The sequence below is a fragment of the Prionailurus bengalensis genome, chromosome C2 (assembly GCF_016509475.1).
Source record: "Prionailurus bengalensis isolate Pbe53 chromosome C2, Fcat_Pben_1.1_paternal_pri, whole genome shotgun sequence".
NCBI lineage: Eukaryota > Metazoa > Chordata > Mammalia > Carnivora > Felidae > Prionailurus > Prionailurus bengalensis.
In genome coordinates this window covers 14,879,526-14,894,968 of record NC_057350.1, presented here as the reverse complement: position 1 = coordinate 14,894,968, position 15,443 = coordinate 14,879,526, and the positions used below count along the sequence as shown (strand labels likewise).

Here is a 15,443-nt window from a genome sequence, read left to right as displayed (position 1 = left end):
GAGAGGCACTCATTATAATATGTGTCTATCCTGATACTCATAAAAGAGTTTCTTTGCTGACATAGCTATGGGGTGGTGACAGAGTTATGGGAAAGGCCTAAAATATTTTTTAAGGAAAAAAAATCTTCCAATATTACATGCCCTTTACAGACAGTCTAAAATGACAAAAATGTAGCATAGGCGCTTAGAGTTTACTTAGAAAAGTGTAGAGTCAGTCTATGATGGTTATTAAGCTATTTCCCTTAGTTTTAAAGACACCAGTCTTGTCTCCACTTTGGGACGCTCTGGCTTAGATTCTGAAAACCACGTTTCTTCTCTGTGAACGGTTCCCTGTTGGGGTCTGTCAATAGGGGGCGCTGGAGGAAAACAAGGCTGGCGAAGGAAAAAGGGGAGGCTCCTGCCTGTTTTGTCTTTCCATTCCTGTTAACCTCACCGTGGCAAAGGCAGGTGGTTCCAGTCTTCTTCTCCCGCCCTCTGAATTGAAGAGTACCCCCACTGAACCCCACCTCCCCATTCCTCCAAAGAGACCAGCTCTGCTGAGCCCCGGGGCCCCTTCCTGAGAGGTCTGGCTCTGGGCTCCAGGGTTCCCCAAGTTCTACTAGGGGACCAGTGCCCCTCTTCAGAGACCTGAATCTCATGAGTCGCCTACAGCTACTGGGTTCCAACAACCTCAACTTCTTTTCGTTCCCCGATCCTAGGGTTGCCCCTGGCAGTTACTGTTACTCACTCCGTGGGTTTAACATTTCCCTTTGCCTGTTCAGCTACCTAATACTTGTTTTACCAATTCTCTATATTCTCTTATCATGGTTTCCGTTTCCCTGCACGGACCCCGAGCAGCCACCAAAATGGCAGTCATTCTCCCAAATAGCCATCCCAAGTTAACCTCCCAAATAGCCATTCTGCAACCATTCTGGGTTCATAGTTGATAGATCACAATGAATTCAATGTCCACCTGAGATCCAGAACACGTCAGCGTTGTCCCTTCATCAAATCAGTTAATCATGTGATCAGCGTGGTGCGCGGTAACAATTCTAGAGGTAAAATGCGTGAGCAACACAAGCCTCCTCGTTGTGCGGTGCCTACATCTGTAATTAGAGCAAAGGTCAAAAGCAGGAATCTTGGCACTATGACCTGGTCGCCGAGGAATTAGCTTACAGCAATCATACGCTATTCAAACTTGTTTCTCAGGTACATTATTTTACAACTGATGTTGCCTCCAGGCAAGAGTAAATCCCAAGCAGAAAAAGGGAGGGGAAAACAAAATACAACAAAACAAAACAAACTACATGTTCCTATCTTACGCTGAAATATGCTTACGGAGAGTGATTTAGCAGCCAAAACTCACTGAACAGTTTAAGAAACTAAGTAAAAATTCTCCCTGCTGCTTCTTAGCCTGTAAAAGATTGCACTATTTGAGGGTAATCTATCCCGGTGGCTTCTCTGCCCCCCTATCTGCTCCTGGGATCAGGTTAGATTCTGATGTCTGGTGGCAATAAACGCTTCTTCCTGGGTGTTCCTTGAGTTTCTCGGCATGATGATTGCATCGGTTCGCATGCCTACCCGTTCGTCGTGTTTTCTTTTTATTTTATGCTTTCAAAAAGAAGCAGATGGTATCTCCAGATCTTCACATGAGCAAAGAATACACGAATTAGGAATCTTTTTCACCCGCTGTTGGAAGAAGGCCAGGTTCCAGCCCAGCCAAGCCTGAGTTAATATGTTGCTTGAAAACATGTGTCAGACTTTTTATTATTTTACTCTTAAAAGGTTAACAAGTTGTAGAGTTTAAATGGTCAATATTAGTGTGTACCTTATTATTACCTTATTATGATATTAGTGTTTTCGGTTGTGAGATGTGACTCATCAGACGTCCGGATCTGGCGTCCAGTGAAAAGCTATAACAATCTGGCCTGAAGGCTGGGGCAGGTCTTACTAGTATACCTAGGTGGGCATGTTTTACAAGGGGGGTGGTGGTATATCTGCCTTAAAATGATTGCAGTTTGCAGCTTCTTCTCAGAAAATTGGCTCACGGAGGAGATTCAGATCTCCTATGGGTATTTCCTTTGTTTTCCTCCCCTTCCAACACAAACTAGCATGAACTGAAGTGCAGTGTCTCGAGGAAATCGGTAGGTTGGATGGAAAGCTTCCATCGGTAACTCTTGGCAATGGAATAATTAGAGTGTACCAGAACTAAAAGCATCTCTCATGAGTTAATGGTTTATTTGCCACATGTAATTAAAATACGCCTGTATCATTGACACACATTGGCTAGGCTTGGGTGGGTCCTGATCAGCACTTTGGGAAAGGAACAGAGGGAAGGAAGTCATAGTCAAACACCATAAAATTTTTTTAACCCAGATTGTATCTAGAGTGATAGAATCACCGTCTTTTACAGGTGGAGGGGCTCATTAAATTCAACCTCTTCATTTTACTGGGAAGGAAACTGAGAAAATGTGTTTTTATCTTAGTTACACAGCTATTTAGTGGCAAAATCCACGCTGAAGAATGGTCTTCTGACCCCAAGCCCAGCTCCCGTGTATGACCATGGGCTGCTTCCCTTGTCCCAAGCCATCTGTCCAACTCTGCTGCAGTGACAGGCCAGACTATATCCACTTCCCACAACAATGCAAGCTTTCCTAGGCAACCATCTAAATGATCTTTAGTTTTTATACAGAGAAGTTGGAAGATTGTTGACCTAACAAAATTCATTGTGTTTGTGTTTTAAAGACACAGACACACACACACATGCAAACACACGCACACATACACTCGCATGCATACACACACACACACACATACACACACACACACAACGAAGACATACATGACTTGGTTGTAATTGCTTTTTGGCTCAACGTAATGGATAGAGACCATCACGTGCTCAAATGCAGCCGTTTTCAAGTCAGCACACTGCCGCTAAAGCCCTTGTTCAATGACACTCACTCCCCTTCGAGTAGTAACCACAAAAACCCTCTGCCTTTCATAGCTTAGTTTAGAACTCGTTGCCTTGACATTTCTAAAGCTTCTGACAAGTTAATAATGACAAATATCGGTCGATTTTCACGGACGGAATGAGATTACAAAACCTGGTAACCAGACGTTGATGGCATGAAGTCATGTTTTGCAACCACGAAAATAAGATATCTTTAGGGCCTGGGACTCTGGACTTGAGGTCTCCTTGCTGCTCTTGATTAGCATAGAACATGGATTACGTTGGAATCAAGAGAATGAAACTGAGTCCCATATTGACATCAGAGAAGAAGGGTTTGGGCTCGTTTTGTGTCTGATATTTAACTGTCATTAACTGAAATACTTTTTTTTCCCCCCAGAGGTGTTTCCTGGGAATTATTTCCTCCTAGATATTGTGTATATAAATTTCCCTTTATTGCTCGGCTGTAGTCGTAGTCTTTAGTGCACCTTCGCATTCAAGAGGGCCGGGAGCTTTTTAGACTAATGAGTTCACGCTTCCTCTACAACGAGCAGAGATAGCTCCCTTGAAAACCAGCCCAGTGATTTCTGTCAAATAGAGATATCATACCAGTTCAGTAGAATACTTGTGCTCTTATATTATGTTTCTATTAATATTTTATAATAGTGCTCTATCTTCCCTGAAAGCGGCAAGAAATATAGATGTTCTAAAGCCTCAGGCTGGATTGTACTCTTATGCTTAAAATTTCCATTACCCATATTTCAAGAGAGACAAGAAGAAAAGGAAAAATGTGTCTTGGCTAAGTCCTCTCTTCTTTATCAACAGGTTTCTAAACTATAGAGAAAACGCACTTGTGACTAACGTGCCCAAGTGGAAAACAGATAATTAAAACAGAAGTGGTAAATACGGAACATCAAAATATCTGTTACCAAATATGCAGAACTATGACTTCCAGATTTAAGAATCTGTTTAAGAATCCTGGTAGAAATTGGGGGGGAGGGCGGCCGTCGGGGTGGCCCAATCAGTTGAACATCTGACTCGGCTGCTTTTGGCTCAGGTCATGATCTCATGGTTTGTGAGATCAAGCCCCACATCAGGCTCTGTGCTGACAGCCCAGAGCCTGCCTTGGATTCTCTCTCTCCTACTCTATCTGTCCCTCCCTTGCTCATGTGTCTCTCAAAAATAAATAAATATTAAATAAAAGGAGAAGAAAGAATCTGGATAGAAAGGAATAGAGGCGTATGTATACCCACATATCTACAAAGATACATAATCATCCACAATCATCATAACTTAGCGTAATTATTGCCTTTATGTGGTTCCAGGGTGATCGCCAAAGAGTCCATCAGCTTTAGCAAGAATTCGAACTTTATTTGTGACCTACATTAATCAGCTTGCAGGAGATGAGGGGTGCCTGGGTGGCTCAGTCAGTTAAGCACTCAATTCTTGATTTCAGCCCAAGTCTTGATTTTGTAGCTCATGAGTTCAAGCCCCACATCGGGCTCTGCACCAACAGTGCAGAGCCTGCTTGGGATTCTCTCTCCCTCGTTCTCTACGCCTCCCCTGCTTGCACACTGTCTCTCTCAAAATAAATAAATGAACATGAAAAATATATTTAAAGAAATAAGGTTGCAGGAAATGGGATTCTAGGGGTCAGATGTGGCCCACCATGGCAAGGAGGCCCAGGTCAAGATGAGATTGATAGGTCATGAGTTAGAAGACGTCTCTAGCTTTTGGGATACTTAAGTTAATAAATTTCATATAAGCACAGGAAGGAGGGTTTCTGGAAACTAATTAAGCAATCCCCTTCCCCTCTCCTTCTTTTCCTATCCTTTGCCCTCTCTCCCTCTTTCCACCCCACTCCTTTCCCCTCTGACAATCCCTCCCTCTCTACCTTCCTCACCTCCTATTCTTATTGTTGGTGGTGATAACGTCTGCTGTGTGTTCCAAGCCAGATATTAAGACTCTACTGATTCAAGTTAAGTTCCTTCCTCTGAGAATATGTTTATTCCCATCCTAGACTCTCAGTTTCCTCAAATTTATACAAGATCAGGAAACTAAGTTCTAAGTTCTATACAGTTCTCCAAAAATTTTACTGTTTGAAATCCAATGTTTAAATTGTTTAAATACTTTTCTTCTGTATAACCCCATTTGATTTATTTCCATGTAGTATTTTGCTCTGTGTGTTATAGATTGTAAATGTATATTAGTCAGTAACTCAGAACAATGTCCTAGCCTAGAATGAAAGATTACATACCACTGGAAACTTGTTGTTCTTGGCATCTTTCCTTTAGTTTTCTCACTTCAAGGCACCAAATGAAGTGGAAATTGAACACTCTGATATTGGAGTGACAATGTTGAGTGGTTTATAATAATTTTAGTGGGCCTAAAAGTTTTATACTTTCCCTTTACATTTTCCATTCCAACTGCTATGCTTCTGCCCATAATATAGGGCCATGTTTGTATTCTAGGAAATAAATATTTCCCAATTTCAAGTACATTTCACTTCCTAAGTATGATAACCATAGTGGAAAAAAAAAAGCATTAAAGGAGTTCAGCACTATTACCTGATTTACTTTACACAATGAACTCTGTTTAAAATAATTGCATACTGGTTATATTCTACAGCACATATCTTCATTAACAAGTTGTTGCTTAGGGTATAAATAATCTTCCCTTAAGTGATAAGCTGTGTGACTTTTTTTAGAAAGCACTACTAGGGTTCTAAGAGACTGCTTCTTATTACTAAGTGGGTTCTGAACACTTAAAAATTAAAAGTGAAATAAATTGCAGGCAGAAATCACCTATATTTATCACCTTTATTGCTGACAGAGGTCAAGTTGTAGAATTAGGTCTGTTAAAACAAATGGCCTTGCTAACCCTGAACCCTAGAATTTATTTACATCGGGGCAGCATGGGTCTGGGAGAATTTTCCTACAATGGAGAAAGCAGGAATCTGGAAGAACTTTCAAGTGGAAAAGGTCAAGGCTGAAAGGCACGTGCCCAGGTATTCGTCCCATGTTTATCAATCACAAATATTAGTCCACCTCTCCAGAAAAAGGATTTAAAGAGTAGTCAGAGTATTGAGGGAAAATTAATTCCTCACAGGACCTAATGAGGAACAGACTCTCCTGCTGATACACTGGAATAGTACAACAGGAATCTAGATTCTGATTGTAGCTTCCCAACTAACTAGCTAGCTCTAGAGTGTTGGATTCTGGTTTTCAGTCACGTCATCTACAGAGAAAGCCTGCAGTTCTGATAAGTTTGAGGGTCTCTTTGCTCAGTTATGTAATAAAAATGCCTGCCATTTGTTGAGCACTTTTGCTAGGTGCTGGATCAGGGTGTTTTATAAACTTTTCCACTTAGGTCTCAGAAAGCCCCTTTCTTTGTAAAGGCCTGGAGGGTTAAGAGACAGCTTAAGTTTTACAATCTGGAAGTGGCAGATTCAAGATTAAAACTCAAGTTCTTTTGCGAATCACTGTGCTACACTCATGATATGTGACTCATGATGTCACACACAATAAATACATGACCAAAGAAGCACTGGGTATATAGCTTTGAGTTTTTTGGCCAAAAATATATTCCTCAAATTGACTCAAGACTCATATGGCCCCCGGTTCTTGTAGAATAAAGCAGAGATCCAACGTATTCCCCACTCCTGAAGCAAAGAGCTCCAAAAAAAAAGCCTGTTACTTATTAGAGATACCTGAGAGAAGATGCATATTTATAAGGAAGAACAGATTCTGGGGCAGCATGATTTTTAATCCACCGTTCTTGGTGCCCACACTTCAGGCGAGAAATGGTTCACAGTAAAAAGTAATGTAATGACAATAGTAATTATCGTTGTCATAACTGTTTCTTGGAAGAAAGGATTTGGGACTTAAAAATCTTTATTCTCTCTTTTTTGAAAAAAGTCATCCTGATTTTAGAATTTTTATTCTTTCAAGAAATTTTTTCTTAATGTTTATTTATTTTTGAGACAGGGAGAGACAGAGCATGAACAGGGGAGGGTCAGAGAGAGAGGGAGACACAGAATCTGAAGCAGGCTCCAGGCTCTGAGCGGTCAGCACAGAGCCTGACGCAGGGCTCGAACTCACGGACTGTGAGATCATGACCTGAGCCGAAGTCGGACGCTTAACCGACTGAGCCACCCAGGCGCCCCATCTTTCAAGAAATCTTAACATCGTTCTTTTAGATTAGAATCTAAATGTAAACTTAGAGGTATATATTAATTAAGAGAATTACTTTGGGGGCCCCTGGGTGGTTCAGTCAGTTAAGCTTCTGATTCTTGATCTCAGCTCAGGTCTTGATCTCAGGGTTGTGGGTGGGCTCATGCCCCCTCTTGAGTGGAGTCACAGAGCTTCAAAAAATAAAAAATAAAAAATAAATAAATTAAAAAGGGAAGCATTTTGTGTTTTTGAATCACATTTCTCTTAAGTATTAAGACCTTAGAATGAGAACAGTCAAAAAAGAAGCACCTAAAATTTTCAGGACCCTAGACTGTAAGGCACCGAAAACAGTGGTGGGAGCTGAGATTCCATTCTCTTCCCATCTGTCAATGACCTGATTATAGATACACAACGTGGTCATTTACTGAGTCCCACCTGTCAATCGGCTTTAAAAAACAGACAAAAAGAACACGCACACTGAGCATAGTGAGTCGTTGAAGAAATGATTTTATTAGCTCTGAGACAACAGGTACGCATATCTGATCAAGGATTCACCTCACGGCTGATTCACTTCTGAAGTGAATCTAGAAACTCTAATTTCAGTAGGTTCTGTTGTAGGTGGAGATTTTAGCATGGGCAGCACAGTGTTGGTGGTTATGAATAAATACAGAGTTACATAGTTTTGAGATATTCTTTATGATATTTGGAGTGACAATATGGTTAATTGAACTGTCAGGTGAGACTTCTAATTCATCAAGGGCCTCTGGGTGGATGAGATCTGTTTTTCTTAAACAAATCATGTGTACGACACCCATTGTATGTTGAGAATGTTGATAGGCATTTTGTGTAGAACTCAAAGAAAAAGACACAATTGAGAACTCAATGCAACAGAAGTTTACAAATCTCTTAGTGTTTACACTGGGCTTAGAAATGATGTAGATTTACTTCTTAACCATAAGAAAATATCGTAGGGGCGCCTGGGTGGCGCAGTCGGTTAAGCATCTGACTTCAGCCAGGTCACGATCTCGCGGTCCGTGAGTTCGAGCCCCGCGTCGGGCTCTGGGCTGATGGCTCAGAGCCTGGAGCTTGTTTCCGATTCTGTGTCTCCCTCTCTCTCTGCCCCTCCCCCGTTCATGGTTTGTCTCTCTCTGTCCCAAAAATAAATAAACGTTGGAAAAAAAAAATTTAAAAAAAAAAAAAAAAAAAAAAAAAAAAAGAAAATATCGTAGATGATGGGCGCTTCGATGACTTAGTCAGTTGTGCGTCCAACAATTAATGTTGGATCAGGTCATGGTCCCAGGGTTTGGGGATTGAGCCTCACATCAGGCTCCAAGCTGCTTAAGATTCTCTCCCTTTGGGCACCTGGGTGACTTAGTCAGTTAAGCGACTGGCTCTTGATTTCAGCTCAGGTCATGATCTCATGGGTTGTGAGTTCAAGTCTGGCATCGCTCTGTGTTGACAGTTCAGAGCCTGCTTGGGATTCTCTCTGTCTCTCTCTCTCTCTCTCTCTCTCTCTCTGTCTCTGTCTCTCTCTCTCAAATAAAAATAAAAAGGAAAGAAAATATGGTAGGTGAAAGAAGGATTCAAAAGATATTGGCTAATCCTACAGTTTCAGGATAGCAGAGAGAAACAAACAGGAAAAGCATGCAATTATACTCAGACCTTTGATGGCATCCTCAATGCAGTAGCTTTATCAAGCTTTAAAACTTTGTTATAAAGTAAGTTGTTAGTTATCTAAACATAAACTTTAAAGTACATAAATTAAACCAAAGACTTCAATCATCTATTAAGTCAACAAAGCATTAAATAAATTCTAGGGTAGAATTTTGTTTGATTTATAGAATTTAGGATAGTAGATGTACATGCAAATTCATTGTATTTCTTTCTGTGCCGTTTATGAGAGAGATAAGGAGTAAAAAAAGACTCAAATGCTTATATTTAGATTTGTAAAATGTTTACAACAGTAGAAAGTAGTATTTTAAATCTGTAAGTAGTTTTTTTTTTTAACAAAATAATAAGTCTCCTTTTATTTGGGGAGTGGAAAGTGTTGGTCAACTGTGCAGTGAAATGTGTGGGAAAAGAAGTAATTCATCTGTGTATTTTTTAAGTGCAAATTTAAGAAGACCTCAGCTGGATTCTACAAATTAGCTGTCATTGGAGCTATGGGCACAGTGTGTTATTTATTAAGCATATGTTGTGCCTAAGTGAAATTAAACAGACACGTATAAATCTTTACATTCTGTGGTTTTCTAGAAGGAAATGTGTGATAGAGGACTGATGCCTACTTCACTTTGCTATTCAATATTTTTACTAACAGTAGCATAGGAGAGGTTGTTGATTACGTACTCTACGAAGTCACAGAATGGAACCAACTTTATTTGTCAGTATTGTTCTTTTGGTTTGCTTTTATTTTTCTTAATTACTTAGGGAATCAAAGCAGTGTAGTTAAATCTAAAAATCAATTTGAAAATCACCAACTACCATTTCTAAAACTCCCCGAAGTAATACAACTTAGATTGTGTTTTTCTAGAGTTTTTTATTTTATTTAGATAGGTAGATAGATAGATAGAAAGATACATAGATAGATAGATCGTAGATGATTAATAACTTTGAGAAGTGTTCATTGATATGTGTGTTTATACATAAAATGTCACAGTTCATTTATCATACTTTTGTAATGTTATTAATTTTGTAATCTGTTTTTCATCATACAATTCATATGGATCTATATGTTTATATGTCTGTATGGATCTTGTCTGTATGGATCACTGTTTTAATCTTGTAAAATATATGTTAGTATAACTGCATTATATTTTATTTCATAGTCTCACCTTGATGGACTTTTCCAATGTTTCGATTTTTTTCAGTATCCAGGCAGAGCTAAAATAAATATTTTCAGACTCGAAAGAATGTTTCTGTAGGGGAGATATTAAGAAGTAGAAGCATCTGGCCATACAATGTGTGCATTTTAAATATTAACATCTATAGCAGCTTTTTCAAATTCTGCTACCAGCCCAAATGTGTAAGAATATGTTTTTAGGGGCACCTGGGTGGCTCAGTCGGTCGAGCATCCAACTTCAGCTCAGGTCATGATCTCACGGTTCGTGGGTTCAAGCCCCATGTTAGGCTCTGTGCTGACAGCTTGCTCAGCTCAAAGCCTGGAGCCTGCTTTGGATTCTGCGTCTCCTTCTCTCTCTGCCCCTGTCTCGCTTGCACTCTGTGTCTCTCTGTCTCTCAAAAATAAATAAATGTTAAATAAAAAAGAAATAAAGAAGAAAATAATATGTTGCTAAGTGACATAAGTAACTTTAAAATCCTTGCCAGGGCACCTGGGTGGTTCAGTTGGTTGAGCGTCCAACTCCAACTCAGGTCATGATCTCACAGTTCCTGGGTTCCAGCCCCGTGTGGGGCTTGCTGCTCTCAGGGCGTGGCCCACTTCGGATTTTCTGTCCCCCTTTCTTTCTGTCCCTCCTCCACTTATGCTATTTCTCTCAAAAATAAATTTTAAAAAAAAGTTAAAAAAAATGTTTTCAGTGTTTGCCAAGTGGATGGTGAAAAATAACGTCTTGTATTTATAATTACTAATTCCTACTTGGTGGAACATTTTCCAATGTTTTTTGGCTACGTGTATTTCCTTTACGAGTAATTGCTCATATTCTTTATTTTCTCTTAAGTCACTTTTTTTTTCCTTTTGTGCAGTCTTAAATATTTTGAACAGTAATTTTATGGTGCATGTTGTACCTATTTTCTCTCAATCCTGCTTTTTTTGTTTGCTTATTAGGCTTTTTATTATTTGGTTATCATTGACACATAACTTAATAGTTTCAGGCGTGACGATTTCTCACTGGGACTACTTGTTAGGTTGTAGGTTTACAGAAAGTTTGAGTGGAAAGTACAGAAAGTTCTCATACACCTCACCCCGCACACATACTTTTGCCTTATTTAAAAGAAAAAAAAGTTGTTCATGTTTATTTATTTTGGAGAGAGAGGGAGACAATGTGTGAACAGGGGATGAGCAGAGAGAGGGAGACATGGGATCCGAAGCAGGCTCTGAGCTGTCAGCACAGAGCCCGACGCGGGGCTCGAATTCACAGACTGTGAGATCAGGACCTGAGCCGAAGCAGGACATTCCACCCACTAAGTCACCCAGGCGCCCCACTTTTGCTTTATTTTAAATTTCTTTATGTCTCCTCTTGTCAAGAGCTTTTGATCTTGATGTCACCACATGTGTAAATCTTTTATTTTATAACCATGACTTGCCTGTTCTTATTTAAGTAAGTCTTCACTGTCCAAGATGTTTATTTAATTCAATGTCTTATATTTTCTCTCAATTTTTTTTTCCACTGGTGAGCTTAAGTTGCCTTCCCTTGGATCAAAGCAATCTGTGTCTCTTTTTTAATTGTATCTATTACCGCCACCACCCTTTGCCCTCATTGCATGCCCATATGCCAGTCAGCTCACTATTCAGGTATCATTTCAGTTCCTTTTCTTCCACCAAGAATTCTCTGATCCTCCTATTCGAGTCCTCCCTCGGATTTATTTCACATTGTACTCCAAATGGTGGAGGCAGTATTATGTGTGTTTCAGTATGTTATTCCTCTGAATAGTTATGGAGAACAGGATCTATAAATCTTGGTATCCCTGAAGAATCTCATTCGATGCCTCAAAGAATAGGCTTTCTATTACATTTTGTAAAGAGAGAGACTGTATGTTTAGTTTGGACACCTGAATACTCAGCGGGGACACACAATAATTATTTTCAAACACTTGAACCCCTGTCCAATGTTGAAGGAATTAAACTGGTCCTATATGGCCAATGGATGGCTGCTAAGAACAATTTGATTTGTGTCAATATAAAGAAGAAATTGTCAACAAATAGAATTCTCTGAAAATGAAATGAACTCTCAAAGGAGCGACTTGATTGTCCACAGACATATTCAAGCAGAAGTAATGCAGTAAGATTCCTCCTGTAATTCTTTCTTGTACAGAGTAGGCCTACTGAATGAGGAAATAAAATGGTAGCCCCTTTTGTATGCTTCAAGAGCTTTAATTTTAGACTACTGATATTGATGACCTTCCATTCTTCCCATTTCCACAGGCCATTTTATTGACTTTAAACATGATTTGCTTTTTACATACAAAAATCTTAGGATAGATATTAAATTTTATCACTGAGATGGGTGATTTTATTTTCACTTTTTGGAGAACGTTTTAGAGGTTAAATCATTTCTCTCTGGGTTCAATATTAAATATATTCCAAAGCCCAAACTTTATCTTCAAAACCAATAAATACACATATTGCACAGGGAAATATATATACATTGAATGCTTTCTATAATTTGTATTAAATTGATTTATTTTATAAATGTTTTCTCCCAATTTTTCTATATACATATCAATCACAGACACTCTAAGACAAATGCCACTTAATGTGTTAAAAATCTAACAGAACAAAACAAGTAAAAGTCCTAGGAATTCATATTCTATCTTTTTTATGTGTTTAATTAGGCTATTAAACCAAATGACAGGAAACTAGTGTTTCTACAAAGCTACGTATATTGCCCAGACCATTGATAACACTTTAGTGAATATGAAATAAAACATAATGCAAAATCATTATTTCCCAATAGAAGTTTGTTTATTAACTACGAACCAGGACCTTTTCTAAAATCAGAAAGCAATAATTCAGCAGGGGAGGATTATAGCGAATCATGAACATAGATTATCACTAACCATGAACAGTCTGTAAGAGTATTTTGTCATTCTTTCAACAAACAATTCTTGTGCTGCTACTCCTGAGGCGCTCTTCTCGGCATTGAGAACAAAAGCCAAATGCCCGCCAATTGAGGACTCCAGGCCTTCTTTGGAAGAGAAGATTTGCTGAAGGTCTTCCGATTCTGAGCTGTAGTTGGACATTGCTGCTTGCACATCCTTATAATCAGTCAGTAGGGGCTGGGTGAAATAGCTCAGCATAGCTTATCTAAGGCAATGCTCTCTCTTAGCTCATTAGCAGGATGCTAGTTAAGCAGTCCACAAAACTATTGATGAAAAGCAAAACAATCTAAAAGAACATGCTGAAATCATTAGTCAAACCAAAAAGACCCTTCTTTATCAAGAAGGTAGGGGATGCTCCCACTGGCAGACAATTGAGAGCAACAGTCACAATAAGAAAGCTGGCGATGGTTGTATTTTATGTGGAATCTCTTCAGTGCATCCATCATAGTCAATCGCAGAACAATACTACCTTCAGGGCCAGGTCTCAACACAAGAGACGTTAACAAAGCAACAGAAAAAAAAAGCTAGCAAGTGATGATGATTGTGGTTTAACAGTCCTAGAGTTGTATTTGAGGTAATATAATAAGATTCTTAGGATGCATGAAGTAATTCAGCAGAATATTAGAGAAGATGACCACTTGGTAGAATATGCCCCACTGGACAATTTCCAGTAACCATAAATGCAATTGGTTAATCAATAGCAGCTCAGAGGTCTGCAACTACTGCATAAATACCTCAGAGGAGGAAAGGTACTTGGTATGTAGCTCAGAGACTGGAAGTTTCTAGAAAAATATCTCAGCGGTTGGCAGCTCATAGGTCCATAACTTGGATATCGGGAACTTCTCATCAAATAGCTTTGGAATTGGCAGCTTCTGGGGATATAACACGATGGTGAGAAGCCACTGCATATGAAGCCAAGATTTTGATAGCTTCTATACCCCGAGCTACCCAGTCTGCAGTAGTTTAGGGGCCTGAGACTGTTGGACAAGCAATTGCGTTGCCCAAAGCATTTGAAGCCATTGCTGAGGGTCTGGCAGGCTTTAGATGCACATTGGCTGGGTGCGTAGCAATCAGATACGTACCCATTGGTCTGAGTGCGTGGGCTGCAGCTGGGGTCAGAGCCAATGTTGGTAGTTTCACAGGCACTGCCAACGTTGCCCACTGTCGGAGAGTTGCAGGGCACACAGGAGTTTGTACAACTTGCAGTACAGGTCTTGAGCTCACCGCTGGGAGATTCACAGCTTGGTGTTTCATCATAGGTTTCTTGGCAGTTATCCAGGAGCCAGAGATTTCCTTGGTAGCTGCTGGGTAAGCAGAGCCTAAAGGTAGGGCTTACATCACTGGAGCAAAGAGCAACAGAAGGAGTCACTGGGATGTAACAGTGAGTTCTGTAGGATGTTCCATTGCAATCCCCAGGATAGCCCAGGAGAGACATGGAGCCTGACTGCATGCTCAGTGATGGCTGTGAAGGTATGCTGCTACTATGGCCTGCGGACTTTTTATATCCTTCCTGGAGATTGTCTGCAACCTCTCCAGACTCTCTTCCTCCTCACTGCCTGGAAGAACACACCAACATCTTATTAGTGTGTTGTTTCACTGCATCTGCTGATGTCTTTGCACTCCTATAAAAATAAGTTTATTTTGATCCTTCAAGGTATTTATCATCGTCACTTTGATCATCACCCAATACTCATTGTCTTTAGACCATAGCTTCAGTGAATAGTGGTTTTAATGTTCATAAGCAAACTCTCATCTGCCAATAGGTGGTTAACAAGAGTTCACATGTGTATGGGCTTCTGCAGCACGGTTATTAAAGGGTGAACAAGGATTCAAGCAAAACAAGCAACCTGTGCTTTTCCATTCTTTTGACTACTGCAAAATAGTGCAGGACTTAATCCTATCTTGTGAGCTTAGCTGAATACTTTGGCTGTCTCACTACTGTTGCTTAAAAGAAAGAGTAAGGCACTGAACTGTTAGAAAAAATTGTTTCCCCAAAATATGTACTATATTCTTAACTGTGCCAAGCCATGCATTGGTGATGATTTCTCATCTGATGTATTTGGAGAATTTCACCTGTAAGACTCACAGCAATCCAAGTGAGACTTAGTGACCTAATTTGTATTTATGGATCAGTGGTTGCTAAGTAACCAAGACTTTTATGAGATGCTTTTCTTTCTTTCTTTCTTTCTTTCTTTCTTTCTTTCTTTCTTTCTTTCTTTCTTTCTTTCTTTTCCTTCCTTCCTTCCTTCCTTCCTTCCTTCCTTTTCTTCTTCTTCTTCTTCTTCTTCTTCTTCTTCTTCTTTCTTATTTTAGAGAGACAGAGTGCATGAGCAGGGCAGAAGGGCAGAAGGAGAGAGAGAGAATCTTAAGCAGGCTCCATGCTCAGTGCAGAGCCCAACATGGGGCTTGATCCCACAACCTTGGGATCATGACCTGAGCCTAAAACAAGAGTTGAGTCAGATGTGTAACTGACTAAGCCACCCAGGTGCCCCAAGATTTCTTTCTTAAAGAGCGTCTGCAATATGTAGTATCAAAGAAGACCAATTTCTCAGGATTATGCCTTCCTAATT

At 39.8% G+C, this 15,443-nt stretch overlaps 1 protein-coding gene across 1 annotated transcript; it reads right to left on the bottom strand.

Annotated features, from left to right (window-relative positions):
- Positions 1–12,711: 12,711 nt before the first annotated feature.
- On the bottom strand, positions 12,712–14,341 carry LOC122492326 (keratin-associated protein 24-1). Its single transcript, XM_043596042.1, has one exon. It carries the CDS (start codon positions 14,321–14,323, stop codon positions 13,568–13,570), a length of 756 nt encoding a protein of 251 aa, XP_043451977.1. The 5' UTR covers positions 14,324–14,341; the 3' UTR covers positions 12,712–13,567.
- Positions 14,342–15,443: the final 1,102 nt, after the last annotated feature.